The following is a 26371-nucleotide window of genomic DNA, read 5'->3' on the forward strand; positions in this document are numbered from 1 at the left end:
CGGATCATATTTCAATATAATTGTTATGGGACATAAGGTATGCAATTTTCAGCGGATTTTGATGAAAGGTGGTTTACATATATACCTGAGGTGGTGGGTATCCAAAGTTCGGCCCGGCCTAACTTAAAGCCTTTTTACTTGTTTTTATTTCATTTCCATCTAAAATGAAGGTTTCACATTACCGTCTTCTGTTAAGCTTAAGGCAAAACAAAACGACAATCTAAAAGATTGAAGTCATCAGAAAGCCTATACATCACTCTAAGCTGTTGGCAGAGATTAAGTGAAATAGCAATGTTCCAACTAACAACAATCCCTCTCATCCTCCTCTGGCCTCCTCCCACCAAAGTCCTATGCTCCTTGGCACACGTGTCGTATGAGTAACATTAATTGAGAAATCATAGAAAACCATCGACCATGTTTCGTTTTTTATTCACCCAGGCCCCCAAAAAAAAACACAGGCTAGAAGACTGCATAAAGAACCCTACTGCCCATAGTTGTTTTGGTTAAGTGAATGTTTGTTTGTTTGTTTTTTGCTAACAAATACTCTCACATACAAACACATACATAAACGAACAAACAAAGTGTCCACAACTACTCAGACACTATCGCAAATGGCAGCTAAAAGCGAAATTGAAAGGGAAAAAAACATCAAAAACAACTGCGGCGCTACAAGAAACTATAAAAAAGCAGCTCTTTACAAACTAAACAAAACGGCACACACAAAAAAAAACACAACAACCTTAAACTTGTAACAAACGAATGTCTATTGCAATGACAACACTTCTAATGGCACTTGTCCCGAAGCACATACATACACATGCACGAAATCACAGGCGGCAGCAATAGGATAGGAACACGGAAATTTTTCGTTTCTGAAGAAAAGAGAAAAAATTTAAATAAATGGGAAAAATTTTGTGAATTTTTTTTTATAGAAATTTTTTAAACTATTATCTACTCTTTCTTTAGATAAATTTTGTCAACCTTTGTGACAACATTTTTCCAAAAAAAAAGTTTTTGCTAAATTTTGTAAAATAGTTTTTCACAAAATTTTACTCAACTCTCGAACACCTTTTATTTGAGTCCCATATTGTCCTGATTGGTCAACTTTTGATTTTGGACGGTACTATTGAGCGTTTTGTGTTTGGGAGGGCCCAACAGGTACTTTGACTGAATTTTTATCATCATATTCGTACTCTACTTCTAAATAACTTTCATCTAAGTCCCATATTGTCCCGATCGGACCACCTCTGATTTTTTTGTGGTGCTGCTGGAATATGGGGGGGGGGGGTGGGTCCGCCCCGTTTCCGATATAAAAAATTATATACCCAATTGCTCCTTCCCGACCAACCAATTCCTTCTTCCGAACCAAACTTAACAACATACAAGTAAAACCGAATCTTATATACCCTGCACCATGGATTGCAATTGTCAAGCTTTTTACCCAGTATCTCTTTACCATACCATACTGGGCTTTGACGTTTGGGACCATAAAAGAAGTCATTTTGAAAAATTTCAGTCAAATCGGATAAGAATCGCCCCCTATAGGGGCCTAAGAAGTAAAATCGGGAGATCGGTTAAATGGCAACTATATCAGATTATGGGCCGATTCAGACAATATTTTGCACGTATGTTTAAGAACATAGGCGAAGTCGATGTGCAGCCAAATCAGGCCAGAACTGCGCCCTGTAGGGGCTCAAAAAGTAAAATCGGGAGAGCAGTTTTTATGAGAGCTATATCAGATTTTTTACCTATTCAGGCCATATTTGGCATGAACGTTGAAGGTGATAGGAGAGATCGTTGGGCAAAATTCTAACCACATCAGATAAGAATTGCGTCCTCTAGAGGCTCAAGAAATATAATCGATAGATTGGTTTGTAAGGCAGCTGTATCAGGTTATGAACCGATTTTAGCCAAACTTAGCACAGTTGTTTGGAAGTTATAGCAAAATTTCATCAAAATCGGTTAAAATATGCGCCCTCTACAGGCTCAAGAAGTCAAGATCCGAGATCAGTTTACATCGCAGATATATCAAAACATGGACCGATACGACCCATTTACCATCTCAACCGATCTTCAATAATAACAAGTATTTGTGCAAAATTTCAAGCGCCCAGCTTAGTGCCTTCGAAAGTTAGCGCGCTTTCGACAGAAGGCCTGATGGACAGGCAGACAGACGAATAGACGGACGAATCTGGCTAAATCGACTTAGAGCGTCAAGACGATCAGGAATATATATATACTTTGTTGGGTCTCAGATCAAAATTTCGATGTGTTACAAACGATTCTCACGAAAGGATTCCCTTATGACTACCGGCACTGCTTTTGAATTTTATAGAAATCTGTTCATATTTATTGTATATATAGCTCCCATATATACATATATTGGGTTGCCCAAAAAGTAATTGCGGATAACGCATGACATTTTCTCTGAAAAAGTTGGCTAACACTCGTTTCTCGTTTCGTTTTGCCAACCCAGAACCCAAAAAAACTGCTTCAAAAGTACCTCTTATCCATTCCCTACTCCCACCTGAATCTTCGAATCATAGACAACGCATGACATTTTTCTCTGACAAAGCTGCCAAACTAACACTCGTTTCTTGTCCCCGTTGATGAGACATGCTTGCAATTACTTTTTCCACCTCCATTTTAATCGAAAAATCCCTTCCTTTAGGACAAAACCAATAATCGTTCGTCCAACAAACATCAAGATGATGATTCCAGCGATTCAGATGTCTCCTCTTGTGAGTCTCAAGGTTCCACACCCGATATGAAGACTTCCTCCAAGAGATTGCAAAAGAATGCCAATATCATCACTCAAATGTTGACAACATTGGAGCAGAGATCCTCAAGCAACTCAAATGGCGAGGATGATGATGATGAAGATGACACCGACAATGATGAGGAGGTTGATGCCGATGAAAGTGGTGACAGATCATTACGCAGTGAGGCTGACAAGAAGCCCACAACATGGGCTGATGAAAATCCCATAACAGAAGAACAAATCGATGATATATGGGCCAATAAATCACCCGAGTACAGAGCTGCCACACCCACCTATATACGCAATCAATTTGGAAAAGATGTTATAGCACAAAAATATGGCAAGGTTGGAAGCAATGATTTGCCCATGGGCTTTGAAGAAAAATTAATCGCTGGCTTGCAAGTGGTGCTTAGTAATAGGGCCTCCTCGACTTTAGTTGAAGGCAATACAGACCGGAATGAAGATGGTCATCATCATCCTCCTTTCTATACTGTTTCCAATCAATTTGATATGCAAGAAGCTGAAAATTCCTTTACCTCTGAATATGCCAAATTAAAAGCAAATCCTATATTCAATCCTGATATGTCCCTGAATCTCCAAGAATTGGCCCGACCCAGAGATGATCCCAACAACGATGTAAATAATTGGACAAAAGCCAAAAACCCCAAAAGAGATCCATGTCCCTCTTGCTCCACAACCACCATAGCCTTAAATGGCGGCATAGAGAATAGATTTTCCTTTTCCTTAAATCCCAATGAAGACACTTTCCGCACATCCTGCTCTTCCCCCAAGGCACCCTGTAGTTGTAGTCACAATCAGAATCAGAATTTTATTTCAAATCAGTATAATAGCCAAGCAAATGCAAATGCAACTCAACAAGACTGTTCTCCTAGGAGCAATGCCAAAGATAAATTAACTAAATCTCATTATTTACCACAGTTTAGTCGTTCAGCGGTGGGTGGTTCGAAATTTCTAACCAATTGTCATCCCTACAATCCCGAGGAATACGATGGCCTGGAATTCGAGTCACGTTTCGAGTCAGGAAATTTGGCCAAAGCCGTGCAAATAACACCGGCCTACTATGAATTATATCTGCGTCCCGATTTGTATACCAGTCGTTCGAGGCAATGGTTCTATTTTCGGGTGCGCAAAACGAAAAGGAATATGTTGTACAGGTAAGTGAGGACGGGGGAAAAGGGGGAATATAAAAGTAATTTTGTTGAAATTTAAAACCCATTTTGTTATCCTTTATTGTCTTCTTCTTCTTGTTGATTTTTCTCCCTCCCTACTTTGTCGTTGCAGATTTTCCATTGTGAATTTAATCAAATCGGATAGTTTGTACAATGATGGCATGCGCCCTCTCATGTATTCCACCCATAATGCCAAAACAAAGAACGAGGGTTGGGTGCGTTGTGGTGACAACATCTGTTACTATCGCAATGACGATGAGTAAGTTCAACAAAAGTAGTGGCAACGCATATCACACCTTATATAATTAAATATGGGTCATTCCATGGGTGATGAACTAAATTTAAAACAAATAAAAAAAAAAGATACATAATTAAAGCTGACAGGATTTTGAACTTCCAGTCTTAAACATAAATTTTCGTCCTTCACTTCGTCCGTCTGTCTATGGAACTACGATCCATAGATTGTCCATAGGCAGATTTTACCATTTAAGATCTAGGGCGCAATTAATATCCGTTTCCGATGCCCTTTGGCAAAGTGAGTTATGTTAGACCCTTCGACATCTGTGGTGAAAATGGTCCAGATTGGTCTATATTTGCATATACTTGTCATATATACCGATCCCCCGATTTAAACTCATGAGCCCATAAAAGGGCATTTTTTCCCGATTTCTCAAAAATTTGGCACAGTGAGCTATGTCAAGCACTTGGCCATCCGGTCTATTTTAAGATATAACTGCCGTATATACCGATTTGCCGATTTTAGGTCTAGGGGCCATCAAAGGCGGGTTTATTAATTTTATTAAACGATCTCGCTGAATTCGTACCGAGCATGGCCTAGATCGGTCTCTATTTGCTAGCTGCAGTATATATACCAATCTGACCATTTAAGGTCTAGGGACCATGAGAGGCGCATTAAATATCCGATTTCGCTGCGTAGTGAGTTGTGTTAGGCTATAAAAAATTCCGGCCCAATATGGTCCAGATTTGTATATACTTGCCATATATATATAAGTTCAACAAAAGTAGTGGCAACGCATATCACACCTTATATAATTAAATATGGGTCATTCCATGGGTGATGAACTAAATTTAAAACAAATAAAAAAAAAAGATACATAATTAAAGCTGACAGGATTTTGAACTTCCAGTCTTAAACATAAATTTTCGTCCTTCACTTCGTCCGTCTGTCTATGGAACTACGATCCATAGATTGTCCATAGGCAGATTTTACCATTTAAGATCTAGGGCGCAATTAATATCCGTTTCCGATGCCCTTTGGCAAAGTGAGTTATGTTAGACCCTTCGACATCTGTGGTGAAAATGGTCCAGATTGGTCTATATTTGCATATACTTGTCATATATACCGATCCCCCGATTTAAACTCATGAGCCCATAAAAGGGCATTTTTTCCCGATTTCTCAAAAATTTGGCACAGTGAGCTATGTCAAGCACTTGGCCATCCGGTCTATTTTAAGATATAACTGCCGTATATACCGATTTGCCGATTTTAGGTCTAGGGGCCATCAAAGGCGGGTTTATTAATTTTATTAAACGATCTCGCTGAATTCGTACCGAGCATGGCCTAGATCGGTCTCTATTTGCTAGCTGCAGTATATATACCAATCTGACCATTTAAGGTCTAGGGACCATGAGAGGCGCATTAAATATCCGATTTCGCTGCGTAGTGAGTTGTGTTAGGCTATAAAAAATTCCGGCCCAATATGGTCCAGATTTGTATATACTTGCCATATATATATAAGTTCAACAAAAGTAGTGGCAACGCATATCACACCTTATATAATTAAATATGGGTCATTCCATGGGTGATGAACTAAATTTAAAACAAATAAAAAAAAAAGATACATAATTAAAGCTGACAGGATTTTGAACTTCCAGTCTTAAACATAAATTTTCGTCCTTCACTTCGTCCGTCTGTCTATGGAACTACGATCCATAGATTGTCCATAGGCAGATTTTACCATTTAAGATCTAGGGCGCAATTAATATCCGTTTCCGATGCCCTTTGGCAAAGTGAGTTATGTTAGACCCTTCGACATCTGTGGTGAAAATGGTCCAGATTGGTCTATATTTGCATATACTTGTCATATATACCGATCCCCCGATTTAAACTCATGAGCCCATAAAAGGGCATTTTTTCCCGATTTCTCAAAAATTTGGCACAGTGAGCTATGTCAAGCACTTGGCCATCCGGTCTATTTTAAGATATAACTGCCGTATATACCGATTTGCCGATTTTAGGTCTAGGGGCCATCAAAGGCGGGTTTATTAATTTTATTAAACGATCTCGCTGAATTCGTACCGAGCATGGCCTAGATCGGTCTCTATTTGCTAGCTGCAGTATATATACCAATCTGACCATTTAAGGTCTAGGGACCATGAGAGGCGCATTAAATATCCGATTTCGCTGCGTAGTGAGTTGTGTTAGGCTATAAAAAATTCCGGCCCAATATGGTCCAGATTTGTATATACTTGCCATATATACCGATCCCCCGATGTAAGCTCATGGGCCCATAAAGACGCACTTTTCCCCGATTTCGCAGAATTTTGACACAGTAAACTATGTCAGACACTTTGATATCCGGTCTATTTTTGGTTACAGCTGCCGTGTATACCCATAACGTGACGTGTGACGTAAGGTGTGATGTGACGTGTGACGTGACGTGTGACGTGACGTGTGAAGTGACGTGTGAAGTGACGTGTGACGTGACGTGTGAAGTGACGTGTGACGTGACGTGTGAAGTGACGTGTGACGTGACGTGTGACGTGACGTATGACGTGACGTATGACGTGACGTGTGGTTCCTGGTCACAATCGGAGCATACAACTTGCACGTCTGCATCAATCCCAGCTCTGTAGGAATTGAGGCAGCTGCAGCCGGAACGTAATTGAGCCAGAACTACTCTGGTTCGCCTGGGAAGGCCAATTTGGGCAGACGTTGTCTACATCTGCATGATATGCCTCTAGAGGTTCTTGTAGATCTAGCTTAAGGCTTCTGGGCGGTGGATACCTATGCACAAGATGATGATTTGGATGGTCTCTGCGATAACAGCCCAAAAGGTATTGCTTAGACAGCATGTAGTTATTAGTCTTCGCACTGGTAGGATCTTTATCTCTTGATGTAGGCACGTGTTCATATCGGTACATGTTTTGATATAGCTCCCATATAAGCCGAACTCCCTAATATACTTTATGAGTCTCTAGAGAGCGCAGTTCTTATCCGATTTGTACTACGATGTTTTCTATGACATTCAACAGATGTGTCGAGTTTGGTTTGAATCGGTCGAAAATCTTATATAGTACCATATAAACCGATCTCCGGATTATACTTCTTGAGCCTCTAGAGGGCGCAATTTTTATGATGCAATTGATATGATACGTGTCAAGTATGGCTGGAATCGATAGAAAACCTGATATAGCTGCCATATAAACCGATCTCCCGATTTTACTTCTTGAGCCCTAATAGGGCGCAATTCTTGTCGTATTTGAAACCAATCGAAACGAAACCAATCGGATCATAACGTGATATGGCTGAAATATCTGAGCAAATCTAATCACTGTCATTTGTTTGCCTATAAAGAAATACCGCCCAAAGAAGTTGACAAATGCCATACATGGTTAGGGGGTATATAAGATTCATTTCGGCTGAATTTAGCACGCTTTTGCTTGTTACAATTCTTTTTTCTTCAATTCTTTTCCTTCAATAAATAAAATAATTTTGTAAAACAACGTGTCATTCAAGTCATATGGGCTAGTGTTATTTAACCCCGGGAAACGTAGAGGCCATTTATTTCAGAAACTTTACAAAAGTCATTTGACTCATAGCATCAACTTTTACTAAATTTCCCATGAACATTACATTAAGGAACAGGGAATATTTCTTTCATATCAATAAGTGCAGTTCGAATGATGTTGAAGCTAATGATAAAATGCCTCTATTTTATTGCCGAGTATAGAGTATATAGCGATACCACTTTGCAGAGAAGTTTTAATATGACAAGGTACCTCACAAATTCAGTCAGCATTATTAAGGAGAAAACCGCTCAAAAATTTTCTGACCTTAACGACGGGATTTGAACCCAGGCGTTCGGCATCATAGGCAGATGTCCTAACCTCTGCGCCCCGGTGGCCTCCTCATCATCAACTATACGATAGGAAAAAATGGTCTTATATTAAAAATATATTTTCGTTTAATGATTTTGTTATCACTCATGGAATGACCCATATCGATAAGCACTATATGCCCTTGCACACACTGATAATTTGGGTTAAGCACATAACAATGGAAACATGTTAAATGCACACATCCACAAACACAACAGATTCGCATATTCGCACCCACACCCACACACATTTAATCTACTTTTATGGAGCACTAACAATTACTATGGAAATCCTTTTTTGTACTTCATGAAAAAGGTGTAGCTTGTAATTAATTTTACATAAGTGCAATAATGTTTGGATGGCACTTTGTCGTTAATAAACCTTCTTCTTCTTCTTATATTTATTCTTCTCTTTTTCTTCTCCCCTCACAAATTTCTTTAATGTTTCTTCTTTGTTATGTCTTTTCTTATACTATTTGTCTACTTGATCGTCCTCAACGTCATTTCGGCACAATCTATCATTTTGCTAATACATTGCCTGTTAATATTCTATCATTGTTGTATTTGGTGTCTGTCTGTGTGTATATATATGCATGCGTGTGTTTGTATTTGTCTGTTGTTTTTGTTGTGTGATATAAATGTCTGATATTTCTTTTTAGCAACCAACCCAGTGAGGAGGAGGAGGATAACTCATCCTATACCCTAACATTTAATGTTGAATTTCAGAATGACAACGATACCGTTTACTTTGCACACAGTTATCCATACACCTACAGTGATTTGCAGGTAAGAATTGATGAATGTGAATGGCTATGGGAAAATCTGGGAGAGAAATAAAACGCACACAATCGTTTGGCTAAAATTAATTAATGTCATTTGTGTTGGCCAAGGACGGAAGGAGGTTGGCTATCCTTTTAAGTGATAAAAGAATCAATTCAAATTTATTTTTAAATTTAAAGAAAAGATGTATACTTAAAAAAGACATAAAAATAAAAAATTTAAAAGTAAAAAAAAGCAAACTTAAAAATAAAAAACATTACAATTTAAAATTTAAAATGACAGTATTTAAGGAAAAAAAATATGCTACATTAAAAGTTGTTGAATTCGTATAAAAGTATGCAATGTCTTTGGAAAAGATAAAAATTATCAATTCGCCTAAAAGTATGCACTTTTTTCCCGGAAATATTTTTATTAAAACAAATCTTAATCATGACTTGATTCTCGCTAAATAAAACAAATACATATTGACTTACCTTATTGTTTTTTTTTTGTCAGAGGTTTAAATAATTGAATCTGTAATCAAACAAACGAGCAAATTAAAATCATTACTTGATTGCCATGACAACACTCAAAACACAGAACAATGGATGTTATTAGCATTTCAAATCTGAATTAATATCTAAATATTTGCACAACACAAATCTCACACACACAATCAAATAATAACAAACAAAATATTCCAACGATGTTAAAAAGTGAAAAGTTTGTGCAAATACTCAATAATGCGATGGCGCAGATTAAATTTCATTATTTTTAATTAAAATACAATCAGGCTTAATTGCCTATTTGGCTGGACGCTGGTACGTGGAGAGAATTAAAAACTCATTAATTTGTATTAAATTTTGCCTCAAGGTCAGCATAAGCAGGGATAATACCAAAAAAAAAAGTGTGGGGTAAGGTAAAAAAGAAATAAAGAGAAATTTATAGATTTATGAGGGATGAATGGAAAATGATGAATGAAGAATGAAAGATAGATGATGGATTGATTATAGATGTATAATGATTCGATGGTAGATGGAAGAATGAAGTATGGATTGATCAATAATGGATCGCAAAAGATGTATGAATGTTATGGGTAGATTAATGATTGATGTTGTTGTATCCACACATTTGCCTGTGGGGGTAGCTATCCTCGTCAAGCTCCTATATATAATCTAGCTCGTTCCGGTCTATGGGACCGATCGCTGTGGGAACGTGCCCCTCAGGCGCTATATTGATAATATATAGAAGTATGGATGTAAAGGTTAGACTGATTATGGATAAATGATAGACCAAGAAAGAATTGATGAATAATGAAGTGATAAGAGAAGAATGTATGTAATATTATACAGATAGGGGGTGAGTCGATCATAAATTGATGATGTGTATATATCATGGATGGGTGAAGTGTGGATGATGTGTAGACGATGGATGCATGATGGATGGATAATGGATGAAGATGGATGGACGATGAATGAATGATGGGTGGATGTATGATGAATGTATGGTTGATGTATGATGGATTTATAATGGATGGATGGATGTTAGAAGGATGTATGTTGAATGAATGATGGGTGGATGATGAAAGGATGATGGGTGGATGATAAATGGATGATGGGAGGATGATGGATACATGAGGGATGGATGATGGATATATGAGGGATGGACGAGGGATTGGTGATGGATGAATGATGAATGAATGGATGGGTGGATGATGGATGGATGCTTATTTATTTATTTACTAAATCAATAGGGCTGCGCCCTTACAGAACTATAATGTATTAATACTTAAATCTATAATCATATTTTCTTATAGACGACTCTTTACGATAGTACGGTTAAAACGTCATTTAAAGCAAAGATGTTTCTATGAAAATGTTCTCCAAATATACCAAGGCTTCTTAATTGCCTGGGTGAATGATGTATGTATGATGGATGGAAAATGGGTGGAAGATTGATGGATGACGGATGGATGATAAATGAATTATGAATGGATGGATGGATAATGAATGGATGATGAATGGATGATGGATGAATGATGGATGTATGAGGGATGGATGGTGGATGGATGATGAATGGATGATTGATGGATAATGTATGGATGATGGATAGATGTTGGAAGAATGGACAGGTAGTAGTTATATGATAGACATATGCAAATTTGTCCATCAACATTTCAAACTTCTAACGTATCAATGAGTGCTGGCCGATTCCAGTCTAAGCTTTATGATAGGGGAGCTCCAAACGGCGTGCCGCACTGAGACACCTCTTTGGGAAGAAGTTTTAACATGGCATATTACCTCACAAATGTAGCCAGCATAAGGAGAAGATAACCACCGCTGAAAATTTTTCATGGTGATTTCGCCAGGATTCGAACCCAGGCGTTCTGAGGTGGACATGCTAACCTTTGAACTACGATGGCCTCCGATAATAGACATACAATTGACAGACAGATAATGAAGAATGGATGATTATGGATGGAAAAATGCTTCGCACAGTGAAGTGTGAAGCACAGTCGAGACAGTGCTAAGGTAAGGCCTGTGGGAAACGTGGTTAAACCTGATTGACAGAGCCTGCAACAAAAGATAGTTGCTAACGTTTTGACCGGTGTCCACCAGACAAAAGAACGGCTGACTACGGTGACCACGCGTCCGACCCACCGCTTATGGCCACGACCAGGTGACCGAGTGCAACAATCACGCTTTGAGTGAAACACTTCGCGGTGACAGCCGTCGCCATTGTCCCCCCGACATAGGAACCCCTTGATTAAGAGCCGTAATCACGCGGTGAGTGAGTCACGTCTCTGTGCTCCACACTGTCCTTATCCCTCTGACATAGGAGCTTTTGAGCCCACAACTGCACAGCCGTTGATTTAAAGCCGTACTCGCGCTTTGAGCGAATCACGTTACGGTGACTGACATAGCCAGTCCTGCCTAGGATCGCTTCCCGGTGATTTAAATCAGTACTCACGTCTCAGCAATTAACATAGCCAGCTCTTCGCCCTTGTCCCTCCGACATTAAAAGCAGTACTCACGTCTCGGTGATTAACATAGCCAGCCCTTCGCCCTTGTCCCTTTGACATAGGAGCCGCTGAGTCCGAGAATCCGCGACCGCGCCGTCTGCCTACGGCTGCACCCTGGTGGTTTACAGCCGTAGCCACGCCTTGATTGAATCACGTCTCGATGATGAACTTAGCCAGCTCTTCGCTCTAGTCTTTTTGCCATAGGTGCCGCTGAGTCTGAGCCTACGACCCCTTACCGGTGATTTAAAGCCGTACTCATGTCTCGTTGACTAACATAGCCAGCCCTTCGCTTTTGTCCTTCCGACATGGGAGCCGCTGAGCCTGAAAATTCGCGAGCGCGCCATCTGCCTTCGATTTAAAGCCGTCAGTGAATCACGTCTCGTTGATTAACTTAGACAGCTCTTCCCCGTTGTCCCTCTGCTACTGGAGCCACTGAGACCGAGAATCCATTCGCCCTTGTCCCTCTGACATAGGTGCCGCTGAGTAAGAGAATCCGCACGGCGTCAACTGCCAACGACCGCTTCCCGGTGATTTAATGCCGTTCTCACGTCTCGGTGATTAATATAGCCAGCCTTTCGCCCTCAGTCCGAGTAGACGCTAAGTCCCAGAATGCGACATCTGCCTACGACTGCACCCCTTGACGGAATCAAGTCTCATTAATTAATTTAGCCAGCTCTTCGCCCTTGTCCCTCTGACATTGAAGCCGCTTAGACCGAGAATGCGCCATCTGCCTATGACCGCTTCCTGGTGATTAATCACCAGGAAGCTCACCGTGAGTGATCATCACACGCCTCAGCGATTAACATAGTCAGTATTTCGCCCTTGTCCATCAGACCAAGAAGCCGCTGATAACGTGAGTATGACACCCGCCGTGAGCAGACCACGGCGACATACTCCCAGCATCCAGCGGCCTATTAGTCTTAAAAACCCATCCTATATCATTTCGAGGTTGTAGGTGGACCGCTATTTGGTGCTTAACTATCACTTAAAGCTATTCGATAGGATGGGAAAAAGCTTTGTGCATCATACGTTTAAGCCCATCGTCGTATGCCGAGATCGGCGTTCGAGCTCGACAACAGTTTGGAACTTAACCATCACATCCACATTGTGTCTGCGTCCAAGCCTTAGTATTTTTGTTAGATCATGGATGGATGAAAAACAAATTGCTGTAGCTTGAGCGTAGTGTTACCAATTTCACATTGGTATATCTGTTAAACTAGAAATGACAGCTTCATCATTATATAGTTTACAAGATTCCAATAGCAATTGCTTTGGGGTTTATTTAAAAAGAAAGTCAATCGTAATTGTTCTATTGCGTATCATTTGCCGGTAAAATCACAACCGGCTATTGTTGGCGAACTTAAACATCTCAAAGTGATCAAAATGTTTGTGCATAGCAGCATCAATCGTTATAATGACGATGTTAGAGTTGCCAAACTCCATAGTGGTGGTCCAAAAAAACACCAACAACACCTGAAATGGTTCGACGAGTGAAGGCTCGATTTCAACGAAATCCACACCGTAGTGGCAATCAAATTACTAAAGACCTGAAAATATCCCTTGAAAGTATTCGTTTACACACAGATTGACTTTACTTTTTGGGCCATTTTAGAGAGAAAAGTAAGGACTAAACAAGTAAAAGCGTGCTAAGTTCGGCCGGGTCGAATCTTATATACCCTTCACCATGGATCGCATCTATCTACTTCTTTTCCCGGTATCTCTTTTTAGGCAAATATATGATAAAAGAAAAAAATTGCTATGATATTGGAGCTGTATCAACTTAAGACCCGATAGTCCGGAACATAATTAAACTAATAATTGCGCCCTTTAGGGGCTCAAGAAGTAAAATAGGGAGACCTGTTTATTTGGGAGCTGTATCAGGCTATAGACCGATTAAGACCATAATTGAAACGCATGTTGAAGGTCATGAGAGAAGTCGTTGTACAAAATTTCAAACAAATCGGATTATAATTCCGACCTCTAGAGGATCCAGAAGTCAAGATCCCAGATCGGTTAATATGGCAGCTATATCAGTTTATGAACCAATTAAAACCATATTTGGCACAACTGTTGGAAGTCATAATAAAATAAGTCATGCAAAATTTCAGCCAAATCGGATAGGAATTGCGCCCTCTTGAAGCTCAAGAAGTCAAGTCCCCAAATCGGTTTATATGACAGCTATATCAGGTTATGGACCGATTTGAATTATGCTTGGCACAGTTGTTGGATATCATAACGAAACATGTCGTGCAAAATTTCATTCCAATCGGATAAGAATTGCGTCCTCTAGAGGCTCATGCAGTCAAGACCCAGGATAGGTTTATATATGGCAGCTATATCAAAACATGGACCGATTTGGCCCATTTACAATCCCAACCGACCTACACTCATCAATTTGTGCTAAATTTCAAGCGCCTAGCTTTACTCCTTCAAAAGTGAACGTGTATCGACAGACAGACTGTCGGGCGGACGGACAGACAGACGGATAGACGGACGGATATGGCGAGATCGACTTAAAATTTCATGACGATCAAGAATATCATACTTTATGGGATTTTAGACGCATATTTTGAGGTGTTACAAACAGAACGACGAAATTATTATACCCCTATCCCATGGTATAGGGTATAAAAATATACCAGTATGGTAATATGCCAATAAAATATGGGCAGATTATATTCGTGTAGCTTCCAACTCGCTTCTTGACTGAGTCAAAGTAATAGTCAATACAAAAGGTGGTTATACCCGGCAAAAGTGAAGGGATTCTGATATATAGATTACTTGCACACAGCAGGCCACTGTAGCGCAGAGTTTAACATGTCCGCCTATGACGCTGCACGCATGGGTTCGAATCCTGGTGGGACCATCAAAAAAAAATTTCAGTGGTGGTTTCCCCTCCTAATTCTGGCAACATTTGTGAGAAACTATGCCATGTAAAAACTTCTCTCCAAAGAGGTGTCGCACTATGGCACGCCGTTCGGACTCGGCTATTAAAAGGAGTCCCCTTATCTTGATATGTGAAAAGTTTGCCCCAGTTCCTAAGTGGAACAGTAAGAATTTTGCAGTTCGGCCTATTTGATTAAATGAGATTATTTCGATTGATTTTTGATTTTTTTTTAATCCAATATTTCGACCTTTTTTAATCCAATATTTCGACCTTTTTTGCAATTCTTGTCAATACAAAAAGTATTTGTTTACACCAAAAAAATGCGATCGTTTAAATTGGTAAAACTTCATCTCAGCTACCCTATATTGTCAGGTTTCCTGCCGTTTCTACAATCAAATTATTTGTCAATATATTTAAACTCAATCAGAGTTATTATTGGCAATTTTTCATGTTTAAATAGAAGCAACACCAGCTGCTTAATATTTTCATTTCCACCATTATGAATGAGTAATATCCTTTAATGGTTATATCGAGCACATTGCAAAAAAGCACATAATTGACATTCAGGTTCAACAAAATCCAGTATTTGTGCGAATATATGTATGCAGGCGGAGAAAATAAAAAGGTTAACACAATACTGCCACACACAAATGACGTTAATTAATTTTTCCATTTTTTTTTTAAACACCATCATTCTCGTTATGTTTCAATATATGAAAGGAGGTATGTTAATAATGTTTACAATTTGTATATGTCATGCATGCCCAGCATGTCATGCAAATTGCCCCCACCGATGATGATGTTCTTTTGTGTTTACCTTCGTTTATGTGTTCTTTTTTGTTTTTTCCCATTTCATTTCATTTCAGGATTATTTAATGGAAATACAAAAGAATCCAACCAAATCGAAATTCTGCAAATTAAGACTGCTGTGTCGCACATTGGCCGGCAACAATGTCTACTATTTGACCGTTACAACTCCGGCGGCAACAGAGGAATTAATGAAGGTATGAATTGAATGCGTTATAATTGGATATTGGTTGTCTTTCTTAATTTTAATCAAAAAAGAAAGAGAAATGAAATTCAAAAGGGATGCAAAAATAAAAAGCGGTTGGAAGAAAATGAGAAATCAGAGGCACATAATAAATACAGAAACAAAAATAATTGAAATTGCTGAAAAAGGAACCTCTAGTGACATTTAAGTAGACGGACATATCCTTTTGTATGAAAAGAAGGCCAACAAGCTTCTAGAGTTCGAAAAATTTACTTGAATAGCCACCAAGGCATGCCAACAGAAACCATCAGCTCCCGTGTAAAAATTGAAATTTAGATAAAATTTTCCATAAAAATCAAATCTTATCGATATTCCATTGCAGGATATTGTCCGGCTTTGGATCATTGTTTAATGCTTTCTATTCCAATAGTATAGCAAAAAAACCTTGAAAAGTCAGCAAAAAGTGTGTTGTTGCTAGAAGCATTTGACTGGTTTCCCGTATCACGATTTCATTTTCGACCAAGAAAAATCATCAGCAGGAGATGTCAAATGGATCATGGTGCTTTACAACCATTCCAACTAGAATTAGTTGTTCCGTATAGACTCCAAAACGGCTGAACCGAGTTCGTTCAAATTTTCACAGATTGTGGGAAGTGGTCCGGAAGGAGCAAAAGGTTATATAATTTTATGATATCTAAAGGGGGGGCGGACCCTCCCCCTTACCCTAAAAGTAACTCAAAAATCAAAGTGAACCAATCGGGGCAATATGGGACTCAAATGAAGGGTATTCCGGAGTAGAATACAAATTTGATATCAAAAATTGGCTCCAAGTACATAGGGGGCTACCCCGACCCCAAAACCCCCTTCAAATAGGCATATTGGAAGATAATGACTATATGGGACTCGAATGAAAGGTATTCGGGAATAAGAAAATGGTCAGGAAGGTTATAGGCTATATAATTTGTCGATATTGGATGGGGGCGGACCCTCCTCCTTTACCACAAAAACAGCACCCAAAATCAAGGCTGACCGATCAGAACAATATGGGTATCAAAATAAAGGTATCGGAGAGAGGGGGCTACCCCAACCCCAAAAACCCCATCAAATAGCCATATTGGACGATAATGACAATATGGGATTCGAATGAAAGCTATTCGGGAGTAGATTAAGAAAATGGTCAGAAAGGAGGTATAGCCTTTATAATTTGTCGATATTGGAAGAGGGAGGACCCTCCCCCTTTACCCCAAAAACACCACCCACAATCAAGATAAACCGATCGGGACAATATGGGTATCCATATAAAGGTATCGGAGAGAGGGGGCTACCCCAACCTCAAAAACCCCTTCAATTAGCCATATTGGACGATTATGACAATATGGGACTCGAATGAAAAGTATTCGGGAGTAGATTAAGAAAATGGTTAGGAAGGAGGAATAGGCTATATTATTTGTCGATATTGGATGGGGGCGGACCCTCCCTCGTTACCACGAAAACACCACCCAAAATCAAGGCTGACCGATCGGAACAATATGGGTATCAAAATAAAGTGGAGAGTGGAATACGAATATGGTATTAAAAATTGGGATCAAGGTACCCAGGGACCACTCCAACCCCAAAAGTTCCCTAAGCAAACATATTGGACGTACATATCAATATGGAGGATGCCACCGTAGCGCAGAGGTCAGCATGTCCGCTTATGCCGCTGAATGCCTGGGTTCGAATGCTTGCGTGACCATCAGAAAAAATTTTCAGCTGTGGTTTTCCCCTCCTAATGCTGGAAACATTTGTTAGGTAATATGTCATGTAGAACTTCTCTCAAAAGAGGACGGCGGCACTCCGTTCGGACTCGGCTATAAAAAGGAGGTCCCTTATCTTTGAGTTTAAAAACTTGAATCGGACTGTACTCATTGATATGTGAGAAGTTTATCCTTGTTCCTTAGTGGAATGTTTATGGGCAAAATTTGCATTCTACATATCAACGGGACTCAAATGAAAGGTATTCGGGAGAAGATTACGAATATGACATATTTAAGGGTCGCCCCACTCCTAAAAGGCCCCCCAAATAGGAATTTTACTCGATCATAGCTATGTATGGAGGCCACCGTAGCGCAGAGGTTAGCATGTCCGCCTATGACGCTGAACGCCTGGGTTCGAATCCTGGCGAGACCATCTGAAAAAATTTTCAGCGGTCGTTTTCCCCTCCTAATGCTGGCAACATTTGTGAGGTACTATGCCATGTAAAACTTCTCTCCAAAGAGGTGTCGCATTGTGGCACGCCGTTCGGACTCGGCTATAAAAGGAGGCCCCTTATCATTGAGCTTAAAAAACTTGAATCGGACTGCACTTATTGATATGTGAGAAGTTTGCCCCTGTTCCTTAGTAGAATGTTCATGGGCAAAATAAGCATTTACATAGCTATGTATGACTCAAATGAAAGATATTTGGGAGTTGATTATGAATATGACATTAAACTTTGTGTCCAAGAATCTAGGTGGCGGTTTACCTTCAAAAATCGCCTGCAATAGATTATTTGACCAATTAAAACAATAAGGGATCAAATGATAGATATTTTGGAGTAGAGTGCGTCGTTCAAAAATGTGCTCAAGTGGCAAACGGAGTGTGGCACACAACCCTCATATAGACACCCTTCACGTAACGGCTGTATTTACCAATCTCGACAATATAGGGTTATTTAAAAGGTATAAGGTTGTGGAATATGAATCTTACATCTTCATTCTGTTCATATATCTAGCGGAAAACCTCACCCTAAAACAGTGTCCTAGCAGGACACTATGTGATTTAATTAATGTGTGGGGATACAAATAAATGTAGGCCGCCGGATGAAAATTGTGGCTTCCAGAGGCTCAAGAAATCAAATCGGGAGATCGGTTTGTATGGGAACTGTATCAGGTTATTGACTGATTTGGACCGTACTGGGCACAGTTGTTGGCAAATTTTCAGCCAAATCGGACAAAAAATGCGGCTTCCAGGGTCTCAAGAGGTCAAATCGGAAGATCGGTTTATATAAGAGCTACGTCAGGTTATAAGCCGTTTTAAACCGTACTCGGCGCAGCTGTTGGAAATATTAACAGAATACGACATTCAAAATCGGAAGAAATACGAGGCTTCCAGGGGCTCCAGAAGTTAAATCGGGAGATCACTTTATATGGGAGCTATATCAGGTTATTGACTGATCTGGACCGTACTTGGCACAGTTATTGGAAGTCATAACAGAACACCATGTACACAATTTCAGCCAAATCAGATGAAAAATGAGGTTTTCAGTGGCTCAAAAAATCAAACCGGGAGGTCGGTTTATATGGAAGCTATATCAGGTTCTTGACCGATTTGGAAGGTACTTGGCACAGTTGTTGGAAGTCATAACAGAACACCACGTGCAAAATTTCAGCAAAATCTGACAAAAATTGTGGCTTGTAAGGTGCCCATTTGCAATCCCCTACGACCTACATCGATTTTAAGTATCTGTGCAAAATTTCAAGCGGCTAGCTTTACGGGTTCGACCGTTATCGTGATTTCAACAGACAGACGGACGGACATGGCTAGGTCGACTCAGGATGTCGAAACGATCAAGAATATATATACCTTGTGGGATCCTAGATCAATATTTCGAGATGACTAGATTAGTGGGTATAAAAAGTTTTAATACAATTTGAGTGCGTAAGAACCTGTTCAAATACTCGAAAGCGCTGAAAATGGAAATAGTACAAATTCTTAGGACATTATCCATTAAAAAACATAATAGCCGCTTGTGGGGAAAACAATGCTCTGGGAATCAAAGGATATGGAATCAATTGCTGAATACAAAGAATTGAGGTTGGTAATGTCGGTGTGACATTACTATTTGTAATTATTAATATAAATAATGGAAATAAAATTATTTTCTATGATTTTTTTTTGTTCATCATAGGTGGTGGAATAATCCATAACGGTTTGGTACTAAAATTAATAACGGTATGGTGCTAAAACCAATAATAGATTGGTATTAAAACCAACACCAGTTCGGTAATAAGGCTAGTACCAAACGGTATTAATTATTTTATGTTTAATCCATACCAATCCGGTATTGTTTTTCTACCATACGGTTTTGCTTTACTATCAATACCGTATGGCACTGAAATGAGCAAGTTTGGTATTGACTTTTCTCTGGGTGTTGAAACAAAACTTTTTAATTTAAGAAGAAAATAATTAAAAAAAATAAAACTAACTAATAAAAAAAGTTTTTCTAACGAATATCTTAAATTGTTATAAAATAATTTTTTGTATTACCTTTTACCCGGGGTGAAACATTTTCCTTTTCTTAAATTGTCTCTCTTAAATTGTCACTTTCCCTAAAAAAATCTTCTTTTTATTTTTCTAGTCTCTTTAAGTAAAATGTCACTCATTTTCTTTTTTTCCCCAAAGAAAAAACTTTCCTCCCTTTTCATCTCTGTCCTCAAAATATAAACAAGGTGGACGTTGATATTTTGAGCACAGAAATCCATTCCCCAAAGAGCCATTTCATTTGGGGCTAATATTTAAAGTACACATTTCAACGTCATTTCGTGCTTGAAATATTTAAACAAACCTTTTGCTGCGATAATTAATTGTTAATTAGCCATTGGGGGTATTTAGCACTTGAAGCATGTTTATTGCCTGTCCCCTCTTCCCCCACTAACAACACAGCTTTTCATTCATTCATTGCAATCTCAGATGACTATTAGCATCCTTCATCGTCCTTCTTCTTCTTTTGTTCTAGTGAAAGTTTTGTGTTAACAAACCAATAAACGTTGCAAATAATGTTGGCCCTGTCGGCACACAATTCGAATACATAATCATTGATGCCAAGGCACAAAAGTCAATTATTCGTAGCCAAAGTTTTAGTGGCATTTCATGGCGCCTTAATTCCCCACTCAACTTTTCATTAATTCATCCGTTTTTGAGCAGAAATTTTCAATGAAGTTTTCACATGACTGCAAATATCCTGAATATTTTTAGTCAAAGACTTTTTGGGTAAATTCCAAAGAAAACTTTTCAAAGTTCTCTACTCTGGGCCCTGGAAAAACTAAAAGTTTTGTTATTCACAAAAAAGGCATCCAACCTCACAGTAGAAGGTACAAACACGTATTCCCTAAGTTTATGATGAACCAAAAACTAAGATAAAATTACGAGGAAGATGAGAAGTTTTTGATTTCACCCACTTGCATGTTTGGCTTTGAAGAGAGAAATCATTGGTAATTGGTGCTTTTCAAAAGAAAAAAAATCTTCCAGCACCACTATCATCATTAGGCTTTTGAAATTTCAACCCAAACATTCATGTGTTCATTTTTCTCAATTGAATCAATTACCAACATTAAGGATAAGACATTAAGACAGGAGGAAGAACGCACAACAAATTCAATAAAATAAATTTTTAGACAAATTAAATGTAATTTAATTTTGATATAATTTTTTATAAAAATAAAATTTTAACACAATTTTTTACGAAAACAAAATTAAAAAAAAATGCCAAAAGTTTTATAATATTTCCAAAATTTAGAATTTTAGTGTTTTTAATATCGACAAATTATTTGTTTATCGATTTTTCGGGCATTTTCCATAAAAATAAAAAGTTGGGGATTTAGACCGCGTGTCATGCATTGGGTATATAGTGCAGTTGTCAGACCTATAATGCTATATAGCGTTGTGGTCTGGTGGACGGCGCTTCAAAAATCCACCTACTGCCCAATACTTAACCGGATCCAAAGGATGGTTTCTTTGTGCATCACAGCCGCACTGAGGACGACACCATCTGATGCCCTGAATTTAATGCTACATCTTATGCCTCTGAACATTTTAGCTACCCAAATTGCAGCGACCACTGCCGTGAGGTTACGGGAGCTTTCTCATTGGTGATGTGGCGACTACGGACACTGTGTTATCCTTGATACAATAAGCGATGTTCTATTCAGTGTGGATTACACCCTACCTGAGCCGCTTTTTGATAAAAATTACTGTACCACTATTCCTGATAGAACCGATTGGAACTACGATATCCCCTGGTAACAGAAGTTACATAGACTTCTATACGGATGGTTTCAAACTAAACGACCAGGTGGGCTTTGGGGTGTACTCTAAAGGTCTGGAACTGGTCATATCGAAAAGGTTAACCGACCACTGCATTGTGTATCAAGCGGAGATCCTTGCAATTAAGGAATTGGTGGAATGGCTTAGATATAATGTTATTACGACGATTGGCATAAATATCTTCTCAGACAGCCAGGTAGCCATTAAATCCCCGGAGAATATATTTCTGAACACAGAAACCGACCTCGACTGCCGCAGATCTCTCAACGAGATGGCTGAGCAGTTCAAAATTTACCTGATCTGGGTGCCGGGCCACAGAGATATCAAAGAGAACTCTAAAGCAGACGAGCTTGCGAGACTAGGAACTACATTACACATTCCAGGGATACTGAAATCTTGGGTATGCCTTTAGCGACATGTAAGCTAAGTTTTCAGGACCAGGCCCGAAGGCCAACGAATGATAGATGGTCACAAAGAAGGCGCTGTGAGTATTCTAAAACTATGTGGCCTAATATAGACTTGAAGAGGTCTACTGCTTTGCTGTCATTGGCTAGAACAGACGTCTCAGTCATTGTGTCCCTCATAACAGGTCACTGTCTAATCGGAAAACATGCTGACAGACTGAAGGTTGCCAGCAACGACTTTTGAGGACATCGAAGAAGAAGAGACAATAGAATACCTTCTGTGGTGTTCTATAGTCTTCGGTGGTGAATATAACAAAGACAAAATGTCTAAAAACAAAAATTTGAAAAAAAACATTGTTTAGAAAAAAAAGTGGCAAACATTTCTATACAAATACAATTTTTGGAAATTTATTATATTAAAATAAAATTGTGGCTAAATTTATTATTAAACAGGAAAAAGCGTGCTAACATCGGCCGGGGCGAATCTTATATACCCTCCATCTATACCCATGGATCGCATTTGTAGAGTTCTTTTCCGTATCTCATTTCTTCTTAGGCAAAAAAGGATAAAAGAAAAGATTTCTCTGCTATTAAAGCGATATCAAGTTATGGTCCAGTTTCAGTTTCTACGGGAGCTGAATCAGGCTGTAGACCGATTCAGACCATAATAAACACGTATGTTGATGGTCATGAAAGGATCCGCTGTACCAAATTTCAGACAAATCGGATAATAATAGCGACCTCTAGAGGCTCAAGAAGTCAAGATCCCAGATCGGTTTATATGGCAGCTATATCAGGTTATAAACTATTTTGAACCATATTTGGCACAGTTTTTGAAAGTCATAGCAAAACACGTCGTTCAAAATTTCAGCCAAATCGGAATGGAATTGGGTCCTTTAGAGGCTCAAGAAGTCAAGACTCCAGATCGGTTTAAATGACAGCTATATCAGGTTATGGAACGATTTGAGTCATATTTGGCACAGTTGTTGGAAATCATAACACGTCATGCAAAATTTCAGCCAAATCGTATAAGAATTGCGTCATCTAGTGGCTCAAGAAGTCAAGATGCAAGATCGGTTTATGTGGCAGCTATATCGAACCGATATGCACCGATATGGCCCATTTACAATCCCAACCGACCTACACCTATAAGAAGTATTTGTGCTAAATTTCAAGCGGCTAGCTTTTGGTAGAGGGTATAAAAGTAAAAAAAATTATTTGGCAATATTTCACACAAAAATTAGACTTTAAACAAACTTCTCACATATTAATAAATGCTGTCCGGTCCAAGTTCAAATTCAATGATAAGGGACTTCCTTCCTTTACCGAGTCCGAACGGCGAGCCGCAGTGCGACACCTCTTTGGAGAAAAGTTTTTAAAGTACCACACAAATGTCACCAGAATTAGGAGGGGATAATCACCGCTGAACATTTTTTTTATACCCACCACCGTAGGATAGGGGGTATATTCATTTAGTCATTCCATTTGCAACACATCGAAATATCAATTTCCAACCCTACAAAGTATATATATATTTCGGATCGTCGTAAAATTCTAAGACGACTTAACGATGTCCGTGTGTCTGTCCGTCTGCCAGTCTGTCCGTCTATCCGTTTGTCCATCCGTCTGTTGTAATCACTCTAGAGCCTTCAAAAATTAAGAAATTGAGCTGAAATTTGGCCCAGAAACGTCTTTTTGATGCACGCTGGTTAAGTTCTTGAACGGGCCAAATCGGACCATATTTGGATATAGCTGCTATATAGACCGATTTTCCGATAAAGGGTCTAATGCCCATGAATGCTTTATTCTTCATCCGATTTCGCTGAAATTTGAAACAGTGAGTAGTTTTAGGTCTCCCGACATCTGACGTAAATATGGTTCAGATTGGACTATATTTAGATATAGCTACCATATAGACCGATCTCCCGATAAAGGGTCTGAGGAACTTAAAAGCTTTATTTATTACCCCATTTCGCTGAAATTTGCAAAAGTGGGTTATTTTAAGCCTCCCGAAATCTGACCCAAATATGGTCCATATCGGACTATATTTAGATATAGCTGTCATATAAACCGATCTCCCGATAAAGGGTCTGAAGACCACAAAAGCTTCATTTATTACCCGATTTCGCTGAAATTTGCAACAGTGGGTTATTTTTAACCCTCCCGACATCTGACCTAAATATAGTTCAGATCGGACTATATTTAGATATAGCTGTCATATAAACCGATCTCCCGATAAAGGGACTGAAGCCCATAAAAGCTTTATTTATTACCCGATTTCGCTGAAATTTGCAACGGTGATGTATTTTTAACCCTCCCGACATTTGACCTAAATATAGTTCAGATCGGACTATATTTAAATATAGCTGCCATATAGACCGATCTGCCGATAAGGGGACAAAAGCCCATAAAAGCTTTATTTATTACCAGATTTCGCTGAAATTTGAAACAGTGAGTTTATCTGAGCCTCACAATATCCGACCTTAATATGGTTCAAATCGGTTTATAATTGGATATATCTGCCAAAGAGACCAATATTTTGTTCTACAAAATTGAATAGTGACATATATATTGGACCACTCAATGTCCGTGCCGAATTTGAGTGCTTAAGTTATCCAATTTTCACCGGATTGTGACGAAATGAGATTCACATATATACCCGAGGTGGTGGGTATCCAAAGATGGGCCCGGCCGAACTTAATGCCTTTTTGCTTGTTCTCGCCGAAACCTGGAGAGCCAGGCATCAAATATTTGACATATGTCAAAAATCTATTGTCTTTCTCCTATTCTGCTGGTTTACCACGCCCAATCCTTGTATTTAGTTCTTCAAGCCTCCGGCACTTGATTAAATTTAACTTTTTCATACTCATTGAATCAAGAGTACTGCCACTCTTTACAAACCCTTTGGGGCCATTTAGTTAACCGACCTAAAAGCATAATAAATTTTAGCACTCATTAATTATGGGCTACTATCTATAAAAATGTTACATATTCTTATCACAGGAGGCCAATTTTTTTTCCACTGTACACATACTATTTGGTCCTTTTTTAAGGCCAACTTCTGTGTGAACAACACCTGCATTTTCTGCCTCATTGGTTGGTGTATTCTATTCGGCATGCTTGGAGGGGTAGAATCGCCAAACATAGCATCTATTAAAGCCATGAAAGAAAAAGAACAACGTCCTTTATAACACCAACGTTCTTTTTTTCTTTGCCATAACCACAAAGGTCCAATCCCTCGAGTCATAGGCAGGAGGTCTCATTGAACGCTTTTGCTACTATGCCACAACAGAGCCACAAGACCCTAAAATTTTCCATCCTTATGGCATAAAGTTCGTTTCATGATATTTTGCCTTCCTGTGGATACCCCATTGCTGCTTTGTGCTGCTTGGTCTTTTATAAATTGCAGCATAATTTGTGGAAACTCATTAGAATATTGTCGCAGTTGTCGATGTTGCTATCGCTGTTGGCTACAATGGGCCATGTAACAAGGGGAGGGTAAAATGTTGCTGTTCCACTATTGTCCCATAGTTTATGGTGACTCCAATTCTTTTTAGTCTTGGCGCGCTCACTCATTTGAATGTATGGTTTAATTAGAGGGGAAGGAACAACAGCAACAACAACAAAAAAATAGTCTACATGTATTGCCATGTTATGGCCGGATAGGATAGGGATCGGAAAATTGTCATGGGAGAAGATTGCTGCTGCAACAAATGATAATGTGGCATGGGAGGGCGTTGCCTGAAAGGCTTTTAATTAAACCCAATGAAGTGTTAACATCGGTTAGTTGAATGAATTCAATTTGAGAAATTAAATCAAATGAAGTGTGTCACGGAATGACATTAAACAATGTTCTCAAGTCAAGGCATGTTTTCCATGTGTGTGTCGATAATAACCATAGGAATTGCTCTTAAACATTGCAAAGGAATATGGCTGCGATGGCTTTAGAAAGCATAAATATTGGCTAACCGAAGATATGGGGTGTTATTCTAGGAAAATGTAAGATAAAATGTCGAGTACAGAGATAGAAAACTGAACTTGGCCCTGAAAAAAATATCAGCATAGTGCTCTTCTTTTGGGAAAGAGCTAGACCCCCTGAAAATTGATCCGCATGAGTGCATCAATTTCGTGCTTTACTCCCCAGTACCTTTCATTTGAGCCCCACATTGAAAT

The 26371-nt window shown here is 39.0% G+C and overlaps 1 protein-coding gene and 1 long non-coding RNA gene across 9 annotated transcripts in view; one reads left to right on the forward strand and one right to left on the reverse strand.

The window, feature by feature from the left end:
* The window catches only part of LOC106082675 (cytosolic carboxypeptidase Nna1), a 334059-nt gene that overhangs the window by 239588 nt on the left and 68100 nt on the right, over positions 1–26371 (forward strand). For 7 of the 8 annotated variants that reach the window (XM_059367893.1, XM_013245327.2, XM_013245329.2 and 4 more), the window contains 4 exons: positions 2672–3936; positions 4064–4210; positions 8732–8858; positions 15607–15744. In XM_059367893.1, coding sequence (XP_059223876.1) covers positions 2672–3936; positions 4064–4210; positions 8732–8858; positions 15607–15744 — 1677 coding nt within the window. The remainder of the gene's footprint in view (positions 1–2671; positions 3937–4063; positions 4211–8731; positions 8859–15606; positions 15745–26371) is intronic. The other variant, XM_059367898.1, reaches the window with a different exon arrangement.
* The window catches only part of LOC131997249 (uncharacterized), a 258295-nt gene that overhangs the window by 159449 nt on the left and 72475 nt on the right, over positions 1–26371 (reverse strand). The window contains exon 3 of the long non-coding RNA XR_009398148.1: positions 9326–9365. This is a non-coding gene — a long non-coding RNA (uncharacterized LOC131997249). The remainder of the gene's footprint in view (positions 1–9325; positions 9366–26371) is intronic.

This window comes from Stomoxys calcitrans, chromosome 4, assembly GCF_963082655.1.
Source record: "Stomoxys calcitrans chromosome 4, idStoCalc2.1, whole genome shotgun sequence".
Taxonomy (NCBI): domain Eukaryota; kingdom Metazoa; phylum Arthropoda; class Insecta; order Diptera; family Muscidae; genus Stomoxys; species Stomoxys calcitrans.